The sequence below is a fragment of the Taudactylus pleione genome, unplaced genomic scaffold, assembly GCF_031769625.1.
Source record: "Taudactylus pleione unplaced genomic scaffold, aTauple2 ptg000086l, whole genome shotgun sequence".
In the NCBI taxonomy this organism is placed as follows: Eukaryota; Metazoa; Chordata; class Amphibia; order Anura; family Myobatrachidae; genus Taudactylus; species Taudactylus pleione.
In genome coordinates this window covers 23,534,319-23,556,182 of record NW_028284488.1, presented here as the reverse complement: position 1 = coordinate 23,556,182, position 21,864 = coordinate 23,534,319, and the positions used below count along the sequence as shown (strand labels likewise).

Sequence of the window (21,864 nt, the reverse complement as noted above, 5' to 3'; positions counted from 1 at the left end):
ACAGCCGCTCGCGAGTGGGTCTGAATCAGGCCCATTGATCCTATATAACTTTGTCTTTACCATACACATCCCAAATACCTAATTAGCAAATGAATAGAATGCAGCATGTCCACTATAGCAGTGAGGACAACATCAATGAACATTAGGATGCCCCCATCTATATATTTATTGATGTCACAAATGAACTACTTCACAACATTAGATCAGAGATTATCTTTATCAGAAAACACAGGGCAGGTAACCAACAGCTGAGTTTGATAAATATGAATGTAATGACTGTACTGTATGTGTAGCACAGTTTGCTTAGTGTGTGAGTCAAGAGCTTTTTACAAGTTACTTCTCACCCTGAAATTCTTTCACTCATTGACTTTCCATGACCTTTGATATATATTCCTAATCAGTGGCAATAAGGTTTACTGGCAAAATATTCTGAGCTATAAGCATTGTTTTGGATATTGATGCAAGTCAAAGATGGCAAACCTGAGAGTTGGTAATATATAAAGATCATGGTAATACATTGATTATTTAGAAAAAAAATCTTACAAAGAATTCAAAAAAGATGTTGTTGTCCAGATACTGATAGTCAAATGACACAGAGCCAGCTTTCTTCAGGTGCACGGCGTAAATAAGGGAAACCGTGCAGTCGTCCCGATTTGATTCAATATAATTTCCTTGAGGAATCCATGATGAACTGAGAAAATATAAATTAAAATATAATAAATAGGGCCAACAATGCCCTTGTGTTTTCACAAAACTTCACTTCTGGACTTAAATTGAACAGACAATCACAGTAATTTAAAAGACACACAGTATCAGGTGTAAAATAGGAGATATGGTAAGAACTTACCTTTGTTATCTCTATTTCTATGAAGTCCATAGGGTTCCACAGAATCCCTTGGGTATAGGTGATGACGTCAGGCATCGGGCACCATAGAGTTAAGTTTTCAGCCTCCCAGGATGCACTAGGGTCCCCCTCCTATACCCCGCGCCCGAGCCAAGGCATCTCAGTTACGTACCAAGCCATAGGCCGGAGGAGGAGAAGGAAGAGAGAGAAAAAAGATCTGGACACACACAAGAATCACATTCTCACAAGAGGGAGACGGAAAAACCGGTGACCAGAGAAAAGCCCATCTGCAGCACAGGGGCGACAGGGCGGGAGTCCTGTGGAACCCTATGGACTTCGTAGAAATAGAGATAACAAAGGTAAGTTCTTACCATATCTCCTATTTTCTACATCAGGGTCCATAGGGTATCCACAGGATACCTTGGGGATGTCCCAAAGCAGTATCCTTTAAGAGTGGGGACGCTCCTGTGCTGAAAGGAGAATCCGCCGCCCGAAGGAAGCATCCTGAGAGGCAAAGGTGTCAAATGCGTAATACCTCACAAAGGTATGGACCGAGGACCATGTGGCAGCCTTGCAGATCTGGACTGCAGAGGCACCATGTCGAGCAGCCCACGAAGGACCCACAGACCTAGTGGAATGAGCCCTCACAGAGGAAGGACCCGGAAGGCCTTCATGAAGATAAGCTTCTGAAATTGCCATAAGTATACAGCCTGCCAAAGTCTGCTTTGAAGCAGGCCAACCCTTTTTACGGAAGCCATAGAGGACAAACAAGGCGTCCGACTTCCTAAACGAAGAAGTGCGGTCAACATAAATCCTTAAGGCCCGCACAACATCCAAAGTGGCCTCACCCACTGAAAGATCAGGTGAGTTAAAAGCCGGCACAACGATTTCCTCGTTGATGTGGAAACTCGAAACAACTTTGGAAAGGAAACCAGGACGAGTGCGCAGCACCGCCCTGTTCCTATGAAAAATAAGAAAAGGGGGTCTACAGGAGAGAGCCCCTAAGTCAGAAACATGTCTGGCCGAAGCAATGGCCAGAAGGAAAATAGTTTTAGCTGTCAGCCATTTGAGGTCCACTGAGCCCAGTGGTTCAAACGGCGGTCCCTGGAGAGCCCTCAGGACCACAGCTAAATCCCAAGGCGCCACCGGTGGAACAAAAGGTGGCTGAATTCTGAGAACACCTTGCATAAAGGTGCGCACATCAGGGATTGCAGCAATCCTACGATGGAACCAGACGGGCAGGGCAGACACCTGCACCTTCAGAGACGCAAGGCGAAGTCCATGGTCCAGTCCCGCCTGTAGGAAAGCTAATACTCTAGACAGACGGATCTCCCAAGGAGCATAACCTCTCGGCTGACACCACTGGAAGAACGTATGCCACACACGATGGTATATCCTTGCAGAGCATTGTTTGCACTACAGAGCTGGAAAACTTAACATGGCAGTCTCAACAGCCATGCCGTCAAAGACAGCCGAGTCAGGTCCGGGTGAAGACAAGGACCCTGTGACAGGAGGTCCGGACGTAACGGCAACCGCAGAGGAATGTCCACGGACAGTCCCTGGAGGTCTGAGAACCAGTGCCTCCGGGGCCACGTGGGAGCTATCAACAGGAGCGTCCCTCCTTCCTGTTTGAAATTCCGGATTACCCATGGAAGAAGGGAAAACGGAGGAAACAGGTAAGCAAACCGGAACATCCACCAGATGGACAGAGCATCCACCAGAGACGCCTTTTCGTCTCTTGTGCGAGACCCGTACACCGGCAACTTGTTGTTGTGCCGTGATGCCATGAGGTCGATCTCAGGAAAACCCCACCAGTCCACCAGAAGTTGAAAGACGTCCTGGTGCAGAGACCACTCCCCCGGATGAACATCCTGGCGACTGAGAAAGTCCGCCTCCCAGTTTAGGACTCCCGAGATGAAGACTGCTGATATGGCCGGGAGATCACGCTCTGACCAAACCAGGATTCGGGACACCTCTACGAGAGCCGCCCAACTTCGGGTTCCTCCTTGCCGATTTATGTAGGCCACGGTGGTAGCGTTGTCCAACTGGACCTGCACTGGGTGACCTTGGAGAACCCGATGTGCCTGCTGGAGAGCATTGAATACCGCGCGGAGCTCCAAGATGTTTATTGGAAGCTCTGTTTCCGCCTGAGTCCACCTGATCTGGAACAAGTGTGGACCCGTGACTGCTCCCCAGCCTCGCAGACTGGCGTCCGTTGTCAGCAGGACACAATTCGCCACCCAGAATGGACGACCCCTGTTGAGATGGGTCGTCTGCAACCACCAGGCTAGGGACAGGCGAACCTCCGGAGTGAGCACCATCGTCTGGGATTTTAGACTCTGAGGCAGTCCATTCCAATTGGACAGGATCAATTGCTGCAGAGGTCTGGAGTGAAACTGGGCATATTCCACCATGTCGAATACCGACACCATGGAGCCCAGTAACCTCATCGCCGAGTGCAGAGACACACGGCGATTCTGCAGACAACTGCGCACCCGCAACTGCAAGGCAGAGATCTTTTCCCCCGTCACAAAGATCCTTTGCTGTCCGGAGTCCAATAAGGGCTCCGAGGTGCAGAATCCTCTGAGACAGGATCAGGGTGGACTTCTGCCAGTTTATCAACCAGCCATGCTGTTGCAGTACCGCAATGGTCAGGTCCAAGTGGCGTAGAAGGAGCTCTGGAGATCCTGCCACCAACAGAAGGTCATCCAAGTACGGTAACATGCGGACTCCCTGCAGCCGCAGGGAAGCCGCCATGACCGCCATCACCTTGGTGAATACACGTGGTGCTGTCACTAGCCCAAAAGGTAACGCCCAGAACTGAAAGTGGTCGTTGCTGATTGAAAACCTGAGGAACTGTTGATGGCGTAAAAGAATAGGGACATGCAGGTAAGCGTCCTGTATGTCCAATGACACCATGTAATCCCCAGGTTCCAGCGCCAGAATGATGGACCGCAGGGTCTCCATCCGAAACCTCGGCACCCGCAAAGACTTGTTGAGTGCTTTGCGGTTGAGGATCGGCCAATATGACCCATTGGGTTTCTGCACCAAAAACAGATTGGAATAGAAACCCTGGCCCCTCTGGGAGAATGGAACAGGCACTATAACTCCAGCCTGGAGCATAGTGTGCAAAACCTTCCGCAGTTCCACGGCTTTGTTCCGGTCTGATGGAAGACCCGTGGTGAAGAATCGAGACGGGGGCCTGTGCCGAAAGGAGAGGGCGTACCCGTGAGAAACCACCTCGAGAACCTAAGTGTCTGTCGTGGTAACCAGGCCTGTTTCTGGGGCTTGGACGATTTTTTTGGGCCAGTCTGTCTGGGAAAAGACTGCGTCTTAGGCCTACCCTGAGCCCTGTAAGGCCGAAAGGACGACGTACCTGAACCGGAAGGAACCGTAGCAGACGGAAGACATGCCGATTTGGCTGCCGCCAGCGTGGCTACGATTTTGTCCAGATCCGGACCAAAGAGGACTTCTCCATTGAAAGGCAAAGCTTCCAAGCCCTTCTTGGAATCAGCGTCCGCCTTCCAAGATCGCAACCATAAGGTGCGACGAGCAGCGACAGCCGCCGAAGAAATCCGAGACGCCAGGGTTCTGATATCCAATGCCGCCTCAATGATATAAGTGGCCGAGTCCCGGAGATTGCCTATCAACTCGGTCTGTTCAGCCGAACAGTCGGAATTGAAAGACGCCTCCAAATTATCAGCCCAGCGCTCCATAGCTCTGGCTACCCAACAAATGGCTATAGCCGGCCTAGGGAATAAACGGACTTTAGGCAAATCTCTACCTTACGGTCCGTAGCATCCTTCAAGGAAGACATGGAGGGCATGGGCAATGTGGCACTGCGGACTAGGCGTGTCACATGGGAATCCACCTGTGGAGAGGATTCCCACTTAGAAAAATAATTATCCGCAAACGGATAAGCCACCGCCAAGCGCCTCTGAGGCTGATACCGTTTGCCCGGATGTTTCCACGCCTCCTCTAAATGGTCCACTAACTGACCCGAAAGAGGAAACACTGTGGCGTCACCCTTAATATCCTTAAAAGAGGCATATTTAGATTTTGACACCGGAGGATTTTCATCCTCAATCACTAAAGCTGTGCGGACTGCCCAAATAAGTCCAGGAATATAAACCTTGGACCTAGCGTCTGACTCTTTAGTACGGAGAGGTTCCTGGTCCGAAAGATCCAGAATCTCCCCATCATCAGACGTCACGTCGTCATCCTCATAAGGAGCGGACAGAGACGCCACCGACCGCTTATGCGGCCTTGTAACACGTCCGACAAGTGCTGTACAGAACTTGTCAGAAAATTAATCCACGCAGGCTCCTGAGAGTCTTGGGAGGGGAAATAGGGAGACTGTGTGGTACCATCAATTGTCTCGGGAAACCCTGCATGGGTGACAACACCACCGACTGCTGGGACAAACCCATCAGTGAGAACGCAGGCTGCGGAGCTAACTGGCCCACGAGGGTTGTAAGCGCTTTGGCGAAACAAGCCCAGGGCGGCTCCTGTACCGGGGCCATGACAGTAATAGGCCGCGCCAATAAATAACACTGCCGACATAGCCCCTCCCCGCTACCTTCCCCCTCCGCTATAGGTACCTTGCACGTAGTACACAAAAGCTGGAGAGGAAAGTCACTCTCAGACATGATGGTAAGTATGTGACCCCTCTCACTAATACTCGTAGTATAGTGTGAGACCACCCTGCAATCACCGCACCGCAAGGGCTTTAGCAGAAAAAGATCAGGGACAGTGAAAAAGCTGACAGTAGAAAATGAAAGTACAGGCAGCAGCGCTAGCAGAAGTCACATACAATGCAAAGAAAATCAATTCCTGCACTAACAGCGCTGATAATCAACTATGCAGACACAGAGCCTGGTAGGACACAGCGCTGCATACACAGACCTGAACCAAACGGAGGAGAGGTATGCCGGGGGACCCAGACCGCGATGCCACCGCTTCCAAGCTTCCAGCAGCGTTCACCATGCGCTTGGAAAGATGGCCACCGAGGAGCATAGAGGAGGCCAACCTGGGGGAGGAGCGCTGCCACAGGGCCAGTCAGCACAGTACAGAGAGGGCTGTGTGCAGCGGGGGAGGCCCCGGCTGTGCTACAGGGAAGGCGCGCTCCCCAGGCATGCAATTAACCCCTGGGACGCCGCATCGCTACCGCTCAACCGCGGTCCGCTGTCCCAGGGGGGTAGTGGAAGCGCAGGTTAGGTACCTGGCTCCACGCTGCAGCCAGTCCCCAGGGAGCCCCCTGCCTGGGGACTCTGGACCATGTTTCAGCAGGGTCCCACCGCGGGACCCCGCTGCTTACCTGCTGCCCCCTTGGATTCGGCCATGGTCCCAAACATCTGGGGTCACCGCTAGCTGTGACCCCAGATGCTTACCAGCATCCCCGGATCGGTACCGGCGTTCTGGTACTGGTGGGGGTGTAGGGAAGACAGCATGGACGTCAGCACTGACTGTCCATGCTGTACTTCCAGATGTGCAGCCACAGCTGTATTGAAGAAACTTCAGGGGCTATTCTTAGCCCCCCTCTAACAGGTGCATCCGACTCCGGCCGGGCAACAAATGAAACTGAGATGCCTTGGCTCGGGGGCGGGGTATAGGAGGGGGACCCTAGTGCATCCTGGGAGGCTGAAAACTTAACTCTATGGTGCCCGATGCCTGACGTCATCACCTATACCCAAGGTATCCTGTGGATACCCTATGGACCCTGATGTAGAAAGAGAATTTTTGAGAGATCACCACGAGCAGAGAACGCTGTAGAGCTAATCTCAAGAAAAGAGAACATGGTCGTAGGAGCATAGAATAGTTTAGAGAGTCCCAGGAGCAAAATACAGCATATAAATAGTCTCAGGGATAGCCGTGCAACTCGGTAGCAATGAGCATCTTACCTTAAAAAGCGTTGCAAAGCGGTGCTAATAGAACTCATAAACAACTTCTGCCGATTAAAATGATAGGTGGCATGCCTATATTCTTTCTGCAACTGCGGGTGTATCTGCATAAAGAAATTTGCTCTTCACAATAATTTGTTGTATAATGGGATAAGAATAATCATTTTACAATATACAATTCTGGTGCGGGATACACTTTTTCTATCTTTCTCCTCTGTATCTGGAGATGAAGTCATGGCCCTAATCCAGTCCTTGCTCCATTCCACCTCCCCACTTGACCCTGTCTCCTCCCGCCTCAACCACTACCTCTCTCTTGTTGCCTGTTCCGATCTCTCCTCCACATGAGATACTGCCCCCTCTGCATTCAAGCCTGCCCTTGTCTCTCCCATTCTTAAAAATCCCACCCTTGATCCTAACACTCTCTCCAACTACTGCCCCATCTCTCTCCTCCCATTTGCTTCCAAACTCCTTGAGCATACTGTCTACACCTGCCTTACCGACTTTCTTTCCTCCCACTCCCTGCTTGACTCATTACAGTATGGCTTCCATCCCCTTCACTCCACTAAAAATGACCTCATGAAAGTTAGCTATGACCTCCTTGCTGCCATATCCATGGGCATACTCTCTGCTCATTCTTCTTGACCTCTCTGCTGCTTTTGACACTGCTTTGGATCACCCTCTCCTCCTGCAAATCCTTCCCTCCATCGGTCTGCGTGACACTGCCCTTCTTGGCTGACCTCCTTCCTCTGACCGCTGTTTCTCCATATACTCTAATAACTTCACTTTTCCCCCACTTCCACTAACAGCAGGTGTCCCCCAAGGTTCTGTCTGACCTTATCTCCATTCACACTCCCGACCACCTACTTTGCTCCACAAATGCATGCCGCCTCTCCTGTCAACTGATTGCTTCCTCCCACTCCCGCCTCCCAGATTCTGCCCATGCTGCTCCCTACCTCTGGAAATCTCTCCCTTTCCCTATCAGACTTTCCACCTCTAGACTAACCTTCAGATGGGCTCTCAAAACCCACTTCTTAATCAAAGCCATCCAGCTCTCATCATAACCCACTGCACCTTGCTCCGTCCTCTGTCTAAACCATCTGTGTCAACCCTGTCTGCCTACACCTCCCTTTTAGAAGGTAAGCTCTCATGAGCGATTCCCTCTTCCTTCATGTGCTTCTCCTTTCCCTTACTTATACTATTAGATACTCCCTACACCAGCACCTAAGCCTGGGTTGCTGCTGCTCTGCTGCCTATTTGAGTATTATGATTGTAGAATCAGCAATGTTTATAAACCTTGTCCTAGTCCTGCATTGTTTTGTACTGTAAGTCACTGTTTTCTCATTTTGCTCATTTGTAAGTCATGCGGAACCCCTGTGCCGCCATAAAAATAAAGGATAACAATAATAAAGATATAGTAATCTTACTAAAATTTATTTTATATTATATATAATCTATATAATACTAGCTGCAGTCAGAGCCGGATTTAGACCTCATGAGGCTTTAGGCAAGATACCAGTTTTGGGGCCCCCTCCCTCAAACAAGCACTATATTTAAATTTCTGATTCATACCCCTGTACAGCACCCTGAAGAAAACATCCACTGTGGCCTTTAAATGTCATTTATGTATGTATGGGTTGGGTATGGGATCCGTCGCTAAGAATCCCAACACCGGCATCCAGACAAGGTTAGGATACCGATACCTGCCGGTCAGTATCCTGACCCTCCATCCACTCAGGCTAAACCTAACCCTCCCCCTCGCAGTCACCTAACCTTCCCCCCACAGCCTAACCTTCCACCCCCAGCAGCCTAACCCCTCTCAGCACAGAACCCCCCTCCCATCTCTCTACAGACCCCCCTCCCCTAACAGCACAGACCCACTCTTTCACTGACCCCTCTCAGCACAGACCCACCCTCCCCTTTCCTCACATTACTGACCCTTCTCCTGCCTCAGCACAGACCCCCCTCCTCTCATATTACAAAACCCCTCTATCCTCACATCACTGACCCCCCTCCCCTCAGTACAGACCCCCCTCCCCTCACAGCACAGACCCCTCTCCCCTCACAGCACAGACCCCCCTCCCCTCACAGCACAGACCCCCTTTCCTCACATCACTGACCCCTCTCCCCTCTCACCACAGAACCCCCTCCTCCTTTCACAGCAGACCCCCCTCCTCTTACATCACTGACCCCTCTCAGCACAGACCCCCTCCCCTCAAAGCAGAGAGCCCCTCTATCCTCACATCACTGACAACCCTCTCCCCTCTCAGCACAGCCCCCTTGCAGCTCGACCCGCTCTCCCTTTACAGCACAGACTCCTCCCCCCTCCCCTCAACTCTCACAGCACAGCACATTTCTCCCCTCGCCGTTAGCTCCAGCAAACTTACCTGCTGGCCGGAGTCCAAGGACTTTATTTGTGCCACGGACCTGTCCTGCATGGATCCTCGAGTCGACTGGCTCCGCCTCCCAATAAGTATAATTGCGTCATGACTTGATGACGTCACGTCGCCCTCACGAGCCAGTGCTCCCGAATCGGGAAGGGGGTGTTCTCAGCCGGCCGCATATCCCGCCTAATGGTAGGGCCGGCCCTGTCCTGAAACTCCGCCCCCTCCTCCCCTCCACCTGGTAGGGTCAGTGCTCTGGACGTGCTGCTGCTGTGTGTCCTCTTGCCGGCCAGTGCCAGCAGCAGCAGCTCAAAATGCAGTTTCTCTCCAGGGCCGGATTCCGGGGAACCTGGCCACGGGCCCCTTGGGACCCGCCGGGCCCTAGGCATTCGCCTAGATTGCCTTGGGGTAAATTCGTCCCTAGCTGCAGTACCCGGGTCCGCTCGGGTGGAAGTCTGTGATCTGTTTGTCCCTAGGCAGCAAGCTCCCTCCCTAAGCGCCCTTGTACTGAGCTGCAGCTCTTGCACAGGACACACCTCTAAGGACTTGTACTGAGCCGGCCCCTCTGTTCTCTTCAGTGACTGCCTTCTGGTATTCTCGTCAGGGGCGTATCTACTCCTTGGCCAGGATGGTCCTCACCACTCGTGGTCGAGGAGGAACATTGTCTGGTGGTGCCACCTGTGGCCAGGGGGTAGAATCATATAGCAGTGGCAGTACCTGGTGTGCCCCCCTGGGCAGTGCCTGGCCCGGAGACTCACGCGTTGTCTGGTGGTCCCACCTGCGGCCAGGGGGCAGAATCATATAGCAGTGGCAGTACCTGGTGTGCCCCCCTGGGCAGTGCCTGGCCCAGAGACTCGCACAGCAGACTGGAGTCACTGTTACTGGCATAGGTGTCCGCACCACACCGCACCACCGTGAAAACACTCAAAATAAACTAAAGCTCCGAGCAGCCCTTGCTGCCGGGAGCTCCTGGCAGCAATGGCTGTCGGGAGCTGTAGTTTTTTATTATTTGATCACTGTCATGCGTTGTGGTGACAGACACATGTGTCAGTCAGTAGCAGTGTATGTTCTGCAGCACTAACACACAGTGCTATCAATGGGCAGAGCCAAACCCAGGCAGCCAGCGACAAGCACTGGAGACAGAGCACAGATCTGTAAGATAAAGTGCACTGGAGAGGGGAGTCAGGAAGAGGTTGTGTAAGTAAAGTTGGAGTAGAGGGAGTGGGTAGCCTGTGAGGGACTCAGTGAAATTATTTCTCATCCCTGCCTTACAGCCACAGCTCAGAGACGGCGGCTGTGGTGGGCAGCTGCTGCTACCATCCATTAGCATGGTAAGAAAGAACAGGGAAATTACACTTTCTAAGTCCTAGCATGTACCAGAGGTGACGATATCCTGACGGGAGCTGGAGTGCACACACAGGCCCTCATTCAGAGGCTGTCACAAGAAGTGATCGCTCTCTCTGAATGAGGACGGCCGCTTCTTTTTTTTAGTGCGGCCTCCTGGTCACTAGCGAAGCTGTGGGTTACCACCCACAGCTTAGCGACCGACCAGGGTGATGGTCGCGATGGTCAAGACCATCGCGACCACCGGGGCTTGCGACGAGACCCTAAGGCTGGGTCTCAGCAACCGCAAGCCCCAGGGAGCTTCCTGCTCTGATCGAGCAGGAAACTCCCCACTGACATCACTGCTGATGTCAGTGCGGCCGCCCACAAAACGGCAAGCGTTCTGTCAGGAATGTCTCCGTTTGTGAAACCGCCCCCTGCCACGCCTACAAAACGGGCCAAGCTGTCGATCAACATCGACAGCCGGCCCTTTTGTAGTGAGCTCCGGAGCGAGAGAGTTTCTCTCTCGCTCCGGGGCTTGCGCATGCGCAGTGCGGCCGCTGCGCGTGCGCAGGACCAAAACATCGAGCCGGTTGAGAGCGTTCAGCGCTTGCGACCAACTCTGAATGAGGTCCACAGTGTGTAAGGGGTACTACTGTGTGACATAATGTGTACAAGGGGTACTACTGTGTAGCATAATGTTGATTAGGGACTCTAGTGTGTGGCGTAGCATGAAAAAAGGACACTACTATGCGGTGTAATGTGAGTAAGGGGCACTACTGTATGGCGCAATTTGAATTGGGGGTACTATTGTGTGACCGCACTTCTTCCCCGCAAGAACACACCCTTTTTTCAGCACGCACACCTTCCTTATTTCAAATATGGGGGGGTGCCAGTCCCTTATCTTGCCAGGGGTGCTCAGACCCCTAGATACACCTGATTCTTGTCACTGAGGACACTGCTGCAGCCTTTCCAGATGACAGAGAGCTCCAATCATCGCACATAACGGGTCCCTGAACAGCAGATACACCAGCACTTTTGTAATGGGTCTCCTCAGGTACCAGCTGCTCTCTTTACTGCAGGCTCTGGACTCCTATCACTGCTCACAGCAAAAGCTTCTCTTCGGAGCATAGGGCTGATAATAATTTAGACTTGCCGAGAGCAATGCAGAGGAACTCTCCCCGCGAAGCCCCACCCACAGCCCCCGGAGTACCGATCGTGATGATCCTTAGCCTAAAACCTGCCTGGGAAAATTACCTACACAATGGTGAAAACCACATCACAATCGGCTCAGTGGTTGCGGAGTTTATCGCAATCAGACAAACAAACTGTCATTCTCATTTGTAAGTATTATAGATATAGAATTTGCATATTATATAAGTGATTATACATGGCAGAATAAAACAAGAGATATGGTAAGAACTTACCTTTGTTATCTCTGTTTCTACGAAGTCCATAGGGTCCACAGGGGGACCTTGGGGTATAGCTGGATCCTGGATCCTCGGGCACCACGGAGTTAAAGCTTTCAGCTGCTCCCAGGATGCACTTGGGTCCATCCTCCCCTATACCCCGCCCCCGAGCCACAGGCACCTCAGCTGGTAAGCAGCCCAGGCCGGAGGAGGAGACGAAACAGAGAGAAGGAAGACTGGAACACACAAGAACCATACTCACAGAAATGGGAGACGGAAAACCGGTGACCAGTCACAGAGCCCATATGAAGCCAGGTGCGTCAGGGCGGGTGCCCTGTGGACCCTATGGACTTCGTAGAAACAGAGATAACAAAGGTAAGTTCTTACCATATCTCTTGTTTTCTACTTCAGGGTCCATAGGGGTCCACAGGGTGACCTTGGGGATGTCCCAAAGCAGTCCAACTAAGGGCGGGGACGCTCCTGTGCTGATAGGAGAACCCGGCGCCCAAAGGATGCATCCTGAGAGGCAAAGGTGTCAAACGCATAGAACCTCAAAAAAGTCTGAATGGAAGACCAGGTGGCCGCCTTACACAGCTGAACAGCAGAGGCGCCACGGCTAGCAGCCCAAGAAGGGCCCACAGACCGAGTGGAATGAGCCTTAACAGAGGCTGGAACAGGTAAACCCTCCTGCATATAAGCCTCAATAATAACAGAACGAAGCCAACGGGCCAGAGTCTGTTTGTTGGCAGGCCAACCCCTCTTGTGAAAACCAAAGAGGATAAACAAAGAATCCGACTTCCTCACCGAACTAGTCCGGTCCACATAAACCTGGAGTGCACGGACAACGTCTAAGGAAGCCTCCCCAGCCGAAAGATCAGGCGACTGAAAGGCTGGTACAACAATTTCCTGATTAATGTGAAACCTGGAAACCACCTTAGGCAGAAAATCAGGACGAGTGCGAAGCACCGCTCTGTCCTGATGAAAAACCAGAAAAGGGGGACGACAGGAAAGCGCCCCCAAATCCGAAACCCTCCTGGCAGAAGCAATTGCCAAGAGGAAAACCGTCTTAAAAGTTAGCCACTTGAGCTCTACTGACTCCAAGGGCTCAAAAGGAGGACCCTGTAAGGCCAGAAGAACCACCGCCAAATCCCACGGGGCCACAGGTTGCACAAAGGGAGGCTGGATTCTTAAAACACCCTGGAAAAAGGTGTGTACATCTGGCATAGCAGCAATCCTGCGCTGGAACCACACCGACAGAGCAGACACGTGCACCTTCAGCGAGGAAAGACGTAATCCTAACTCCAAACCCGACTGAAGGAAAGCCAGAATACGCGAAACCCGGAACACCTGGGGATCATATCTTCTGGCCTCGCACCACTGAAAGTAAGTGTGCCACACTCTGTGGTAGATCCTCGCGGTAGTAATAACGGAGCTAGAAAAGCCCCAAGACCTCAGGACGGCTGTCTCAAGAGCCACGCCATCAAAGATAGTCGACCCAGATCCGGGTGAAGACAGGGCCCCTGAGACAACAGGTCCCGTCGTTGAGGTAGGAGGTACGGAGCATCGATGGACAGGCTCCGCAGATCAGAGTACCACGGCCTTCTGGGCCATGCTGGGGCCACCAGGATCAGTGTGCCTCCGTCCTGCTTGAACTTGCGCAGGACCCGAGGCAGCAGAGATATCGGAGGGAACAAGTAAGCCAGGCGAAACAACCATTTCACCGACAGCGCGTCTATTAGACTTGCGCCTGTGTCCCTTGTCCTTGACCCGTATACGGGCAGCTTGTGATTGTGACGGGACGCCATCAGGTCCAGTTCCGGCAGCCCCCACTTGTCCACAAGTAGTTGGAATACCTCTGGATGAAGCGACCATTCCCCGGGATGCACGTCGTAACGGCTGAGGAAGTCCGCCTCCCAATTGAGGACTCCCGGGATGAAGACTGCCGAGAGAGCTGGAAGATAGCGCTCCGCCCAAGCCAGGATGCGGGAAACCTCCGACATCGCAGCTCGACTGCGAGTCCCTCCCTGGTGTTTGATGTACGCCACCGTGGTGGCGTTGTCCGACTGCACCTGAACGGCCCTTCCGTGAAGAGCGGTGCCGGACGACTGCAGGGCTCTGTACACTGCTCGCAGTTCCAGGATGTTGATGGGAAGAATCGCTTCCTCCGCCGACCAACGACCCTGAAGTGACAAGGAGCCTGTCACCGCCCCCCAACCCCGGAGACTGGCATCTGTCGTGAGCAGAACCCACTCCGGGATCCAAAAGGGGCGCCCCTCGAGGAGATGAGCCGTCTGTAGCCACCAGGCCAGGGACAGACGCACCTCCGAGGACAACACCAGCATCTGAGAGCGGATCCTGTGTGGCAATCCGTTCCATTCCGAAAGAATCAGCCTCTGCAGGGGCCTGGAATGGAACTGGCCAAACTCCACCATGTCGAATGCCGACACCATGGACCCCAAAACTCTCATCGCTGAGTGCACCGACACTCTGCCCCTGCTCAGACAACTGTGAATCCGCAGCTGTAAGGAGGAGACCTTCTCTGGAGTCAGAAAAATCCGTTGTTGACGAGAGTCTAGAAGGGCCCCCAAATGAACCAGAGATGGGATGAGGGAGGACTTCTTCCAGTTGATCAACCACCCGTGCGCCTGTAGACAAGCGACCATCAGGTGGAGATGCTGGATCAGTACCTCCGGGGAACTTGCCAGCAAGAAGAGGTCGTCTAGATACGGTAGCAACCGTATCCCCTGGCTCCGAAGGTGAGCCGCCATGAACGACATCACCTTGGTAAATACCCTTGGTGCCGTGGAGAGGCCAAAGGGTAGAGCCCTGAATTGGTAGTGGTTGTGGAGAATAGCAAACAGCAGAAACCGTTGGTGTGAAGTTGCTATAGGCACATGGAGGTAGGCGTCCTGGATATCCAGGGAGACCATATAATCCCCCGGTTCCATCGCCAGAATGATGGAACGCAAAGTTTCCATCCTGAATTAGGGAACCCTGAGAAATCTGTTCAGGGACTTCAAATTGAGGATGGGGCGATGAGAGCCATTGGGTTTCTGCACCAGAAACAGCGTAGAGTAATACCCCATCCCACGTTGAGATTGTGGCACGGGTATAATGACCCCCGCCGTCAGCAAGGCCTCTATGGCTTCCTGAACCTGCAAGGCCTTGGTTTTGTCCTGAGAAGGACTTGAGCAAAAAAACTGGTGAGGCGGCCTGTGCCGAAAAGACAGGGCGTACCCCTGGGAGACCACTTCTCACACCCAGGCATCCGTGGTGGTATTGTGCCAGCACTGGGCGAATTGAAGAAGTCAGCCTCCCACTCTGAGGTCCCCCAGAGGGAGGCCCACCCCATCATGCCGAAGGCTTATCTTCTTGCTTGGAAGAAGGGCGCCTAGCACTCCAGGCTTGCTTCTTTGGCTTTGAGGCGGTCTTGGTTGCGGACTGCCTCGGGAAGGACTGACCTTTTGCCTTGCCCTGAACCCGAAAGGAGCGAAAGGCCGAGCTCCGGACCTTAGCAGGTGTAGCAGCTGAAGGGAGGAAGGCTGACTTGGATTTTGCCAGGGTATCTACTAGTTTGTCCAGGTCCGGACCAAATAGTAACTCTCCATTAAAAGGTAAAGCCTCCAAGCCTTTCTTTGAATCCGCGTCTGCTCTCCAAGACCTCAACCACAAGGATCTGCGAGCAGACACTGCTGCCGCCGAAACCCTAGAGGTCAGCAGGCTAGCATCCAAAGATGCTTCTCCAATGTAGGAGGTGGCATCTCTCATCTGTCCTAACAACGCACTCTGGACATCCGGAGCTTCATCCGTAAACGTGTCCTCCAAGGCGTTGACCCACCCCTCAATGGCCTTGGCCACCCAGGAGATGGCCATGGACGGCCGGGCCACAGCCCCTGAGAGAGAATAAATAGACTTTAGACAAGTCTCCACCTTCCTGTCCGTAGGATCCTTCAGCGAGGATAGACGGCAATGGCAAAGTAGCACTCCTGATGAGGCGTGTTACATGGGAATCAACCACAGGCGGAGTTTCCCATTTCTTACAATGCGCCTCCGGAAACGGATAGTTGGACACCAACCGCTTCTGTGGCAAGAATCGCTTACTGGGCGTCTGCCAGGCCACCGCCATGTGATCCGTCAACTGATCAGACAAAGGGAACGCTGCAGAAGTAACCTTAGCTTTTTTAAAACTAGGATACCTCGACTTGGGAGCGGGAGCCTCATCCTCAATCAGAAGAATGGCCCGCACCACCATAACCAGAGCCCGCACATTGATGGAAGACTTAGTGTCTACCACCTGAACTGAGGCATCTGAGGCTGAGTCATCCTGCACCTCGCCATCATCCGAGGACCCCTCAGAGTACGAAAAATGCGCAGCCTGCGCCATAACTGTGCGTTTGGACGCCCTGGAGGGCACATCGCTGCGCAACATCGACTGAAAAGCCGAAGATGCTGCCGCCAAATCTTGGACAGTGTGGGAAAGCGCATCCACCCAGGGTGGAGGAGCTGCCACAGGAGCCTGAAACGGCACCACAGCCTGCTGCGCCACCGGGGTGGACTGTATATACATTGGCAACCCCGCATAGGGACCAACAGGCTGAGACCCCGGGGGAGTCTGCAATAATTGTGGGACACCCGGGGAATGGGGGATGGTAGGCTGGGGCAACGCCCTAGTAGGGACGGCAGTCGGGACCGACAGACGGTCCGCGATGGACACCAGCACCTGGGAAAACATAGCCCATGGTGGCTCCTGTGACAGAGGAGGTTTAGACGTACCAGGGATCGCCTGGCACCGTCCGCACAGGCCGTCCTGCGACAAATCCTCCCTATCCACTCCTGCAGAAGAGGGCCTGCAGGAGAACAATACCGGAGCCACGGAGTGCTCAATCTCCTCCTCAGACATGACCGACTATATAATTAAATATACAGTTATGACACAGGAAGAAAACGTGCGCACTCACCAGTGTGCTGGACAACAGCCCACAATATGGTACTGTGTAGCACACAACTGTATGTGATGGACCTCACAAATACGTGATCTATATAAGTGAGGTCAGTAGAAACACCCTTCCCCCGCACACCTGTAGGGCTTGTAGGAGAAGGAAAGGGATAGGTATAGGCTGACAGTAAGTAGAAATTAGCACAGACAGGCAGCACTAGCAAAAGTCACATACCATGCAGGAAGATATACTCACTGCACCTTTCCACTACAATCAACCTCCCAGATTCAGTGTCTGGGAGGGCTATAGCGCTGTGTACACTGTCCTTGTCGGGGGAGAGGTATACAGGGGGACCGGTCCGCGTGCTCCCTGAGAGTATCCGCACTGCCACAGAGAAAATGGCCGCTGGAGACCTCAGAGGAGGAGTGGCCGAGTATCTGCAGCTCAGCGACGCCAGACTACTAGCTGAAAGGCGCGCTGAGCTGAGGGGAGGAGCCGCTAGACAGGGAAGGCTTCCTCCCCTGGCTAGCATATTAACCCCCAAGGTTGCCTTATTTACCCTGGTGGTCTAGTGGTCTGGCGGGGTATGCCTCCGCTGGAGGGGGGGCCCGCCGCCACTTAGAGCGCCCCTGGTCTGTCCCCTAGAACCGGGGGCATGGGACTGCATTTTTAAAAGGAACCCGCGCACCGCCGCTAATCAGCGGTGCGCGGCTTACCTTGGATCTCCCCGGCGTCTCCGGCAGCAGTCCCGGGGGAAACCAGAGTCCGGCTAGTACAGGCTCTGGCTTCCCCCGCCGCGATCCCCAGTTCAGTGCTGGCGTCGCGGCGCCAGCAGGGAGAATGAGCGGCAGCGTGGGCGTCTGTACAGACAGCCCATTGCTGCCGCTCTGAAGAAAAACTTATTAAAAATAAATTTAGAAAAAAAGAAAAAGCTTTAGGGGTGTGCTCCTGCAGCCCCCACCGCAGGGTGACCCGACTCCTGCCAGGCACCATCTTAAACTGAGGTGCCTGTGGCTCGGGGGCGGGGTATAGGGGAGGATGGACCCAAGTGCATCCTGGGAGCAGCTGAAAGCTTTAACTCCGTGGTGCCCGAGGATCCAGGATCCAGCTATACCCCAAGGTCACCCTGTGGACCCCTATGGACCCTGAAGTAGAAAGTAGTTTAAAATTACAACTGAATGCCCTAACCTGCCTTCAGTTTGGCCAAACTCGAAGGTGGATCCATTCACTGAACAGTCAGGTCAAGCAACCAGATACTAGGGTCAGTCAATGATCACACAGTTGAAGATGGCAGATGGAAATTACTTGCCATTTTCGAACGAACACAGAATGACGGGGTCTATTCAATTTCTAAGTAATAATCAAGCAAAACTGCTGCATTTGAGGGCTACGCTAGTGATTACTGTACTTGGCAAATTCATGATAGTGGTTACAGTATGTCAATGCACTTATATTTTCTCATGTACCGCATAAAGATTCATAAATAGGGGACAAAGAGTGCGGAAGTCATTCAGTATCTATCCTACCAAATTTCATGGACACAAAACACATACTTATCACAGCTATCAGGTCTATTTCCAGAGAAGTCCGCAGTAGTCTCCATAAATGTCGCCACATTGGAAAATCCCGATGGCATCTCATCCCATTCATCAAACTTGATCCCAGTACCCAGTGAGTACGTTCCTGCTTCACACTGTGTGCATAACTGGGTCTTAATTTCCAAGAAGTGTCCGGAATCACAAGAAAAAGCTGCAAAACACAAATGACATAAGGTATTGACAATTAATTGGAATACATAACATTAGTCTCCATATGTGGATTATGAATGACTCAGATAAGCATTAGTACAATTTAAAGAGATATTAATTCATAGATTAATTTGTCAGGCTCTCATATCCACACATCCTACTTGGATGATCATCCTGTCTCATTACACCCATCCTGATCGTTACACCTATTTGTGTCTAAATACAAATGCACCCACTCTAAGGTGGGACAGTTACGTTTTCTGGACGCCTTATTGAATTGGTTTCTAGCAGAAAAGCAATTGTGAAATTTTTAATATTTTATTTGCTATACTTGAGCTATCCCCTGATGAATTCTCCTAAGTAGTGTAAAAAAGCTGTGGGCTCCCCGTTAAAGGACACGCACTTGAAATCTGTACCCCTAAATTAAGGGTGGATTTTTTCTACCCTGAGAGTGGAAAAACTTACAGCAAATTGTGTAAACTGTATTCTGAGAGATTCTATTTTTATAAAACATAAGTTTCTAAATTCAATTGTCTTTATTTGATATTAATATGGTTGGCCTAAGGATTTTATTTTGGGTGATGGTGTTGAATGGTAGTGTTTAGGTATTTACTTAACACTTTTTACATATTTGGCATCTGTATATTATTGTGATTAGAGAATCATTTCACCATTACCTATAACCTTGCTCATTCAAGGCATTCCTTTGTTAAAGTGTAATAGGTAATAACATCTTTATTTTGCGCACCCTCTTATGGCTTTTTTGGATATGTTTGTGACCACTAACAGGGGTCTCACTGAGAGGAGCAGCCATATCATCTACTTTTGTATATTACACTAAATAACAGGCAGATTGCACTTATTTAGCAGATTACAGTTACACTGTTACAAATTGTCATATTACACCTCGATTTAGATAACGTCTTCCCTTAATTATTTAGGACAATTCACAGCTTGATTTTTTCAGCGTTAGTACATGGGGGCTTATTTGATGAAGGAGGTGCTATCACTTTAATCTGTAGCACATAGTTTCACTTTAGGAATGCACAACAAAGAATGGACTAAACATATTCCACTATCTTAATTGGTTTCTAGGCATTGCACATAAACAGCATTCTTTCAGACCAGAATTTCAGGTCATTCCTGCTGCACTAGCAACAAGTATTTCACTTGATGCTCCCAGCTTGTGCAAATGTGCAAAGATCACCAGCAATGAACTGTGTATTTTATGTGTGCATTGTGTATCAATCTGTTTTCTCTACCTGGCCACTCAACCCATTTAATGTACTATATTATATTGTCACAGAGTGTGGTATGATATGTCAAAAGTAATAATGTTGACTTGAGGATGTCGATATGGTCATAATGTCGGCGTTGACCATATAAACATTCATCATGTAGACAGGGATAAAATGTCAACATGTTAGAATGGCAACATATCATCCTTAGTGGTCGAGTGGTGACTTTCCTGCTCCCGACGGCTGCTGCAAGCCCAGCGCAATTTTCGGGTTCTGGCAGGTCAGACTTCCGATGCTGCAGTGTTCCAGTGAGTATTCCTCCCCTAACACTAATCCCTACCCCGTTACCCTCCCTCTAGTGCCTAATCCTAATTTCCCCTAACCCTCCTGCACCCTAAACCTAATGTCAACATTCTGATAAAGTCAACATTTCATTGAGAATGTCGACATAGTGCCTATCAACATTTTAACATCATACTGTAAGTGTCGATATTGAGGCGTTGACATTATGAATGTCGACATTGTTATTGTCGACGTTGTGATTGTTGACCTTTTGACTGCATCCCATTGTCACAGTGTGCCCTGTATTATAAACAACTTTTGCTCCTATCCAGTCATTTTTTTCATTAATTTTTTTCTATATTTTTGTACTTGGGTTAGGGTCCCTTCAATGTATTAGCAATCACAAATAACTGGGACTTCTGCTGATTATCACCAGTGCCCCCTGCCTATGATTACTTACTCTGCACTGCAAGCTGTAGAAATTGGAATGGAAGGTCGGAGTCCAAGCTGAGGGGACGGGGCTACACTGAACTATACAGTCACTGTCAGCAGCATGGGAGAGAGGAGGGGAGGAGCAGTTGCAGATAGTGTGTCAGAGAGTAAGGTAAGAGAAAGGGGGAGACTATATTCAGTGTTCTCCCCACGCTATATTTCTCGGGAGGTCCGCTTGGCATAATTTCCCTGCTACCCGGCACTGTGACTTGGCTGAAAGTTACACTGTATTGACATTTCATATAGAAATGTCAGCACAGCGCATCTTATTGGCTGTGTCACAGTGCAACTCACTGCTCAAGGCCGTCCCAGTTGAAATGAGGATGCTGGCCATCCCCTCCACCTCAATCCTGGCCCACCCTGCACTGGAGGCAAGCATTGCAACCTCACAGCCTCCCCCTTTACTACCTGGGGCCTGCCAAACAGTAAGTGAGATGCAGGATGGAACGGTGCATGATGGGCTGCTGCTTATCTGCTGTGATAGGGTTTGGTCCACCCTTGGTCCGCTACCACCAAAAGTTCACATGCAACCTACCTCATAATGCCAGGGGTGATCAGACTTTAGGACTTGGTGATCTACTCTAAAGGCCAAACATTTTATGCAATCTACTAAGCAGGGACATTTGTGTGCATCTTAGACGTGTGTCTGAAAAAGGGGGCATTGTGCACCTGAAAAGGAGGCATGGCCTCACGCGCAAAGGGTGTTGGGGCTATCCCAGCAAAATTGGGACGGTTGGGAAGTATGCCACATGCCAGCCACCTAGCCAGTGAATGGGTACCAGCCACCCAGCCAGGGAATGGGTGCTAGCAACCTTGCCAGGGCAGAAAGGGAACAGATGCACACCGACCACCCAGTACAAATGCGCTCTAAAACTGCATTATGGGCACGAAGAGGCAAAAAGGGCATCAAGAGTGGTGTGCCAGAAGGGACCGTCATTGAGTTGTGGGGCAGGGAGTAGGCTGGGAGGCGAGGATACATCTACACATACATCCACTCACCCTTTGTAACTTGGTGCGCCCGTCTCTCCCGCCCAGTCATTTTAATACAGCAGATACTGGAAGTTGCAGTTTCACTGCATAGCAAGCCAATAGGAATCAGCCTGATTCTTATTGCTATTGCTGTTACATGTGACAGCCGACAGGAACAGCCGCGGCTCCAGCCATTCAGTCTGATTCTTAGTGGCTGCTGCTGGACGCCACTGCATCTACCGGTTGATTGTCCATGGTCGACCAGTCGATCATGATTAACGCTTTGGCCACCCCTGCTGTGTATTGTCTGTCTGTATATACTTGTTTTTACTTGTTTAAGA

At 51.3% G+C, this 21,864-nt stretch overlaps 1 protein-coding gene across 1 annotated transcript in view; it reads right to left on the bottom strand.

Moving 5' to 3' along the window:
* Positions 1-21,864, bottom strand: part of ELAPOR2 (endosome-lysosome associated apoptosis and autophagy regulator family member 2) — a 133,607-nt gene that overhangs the window by 47,843 nt on the left and 63,900 nt on the right. The window contains exons 3-4 of the mRNA XM_088468793.1: positions 18,348-18,543; positions 544-691 (exon numbers count right to left, since the gene is read on the bottom strand). Of these exons, the coding sequence (XP_088324919.1) occupies positions 544-691; positions 18,348-18,543 (344 nt within the window). The remainder of the gene's footprint in view (positions 1-543; positions 692-18,347; positions 18,544-21,864) is intronic.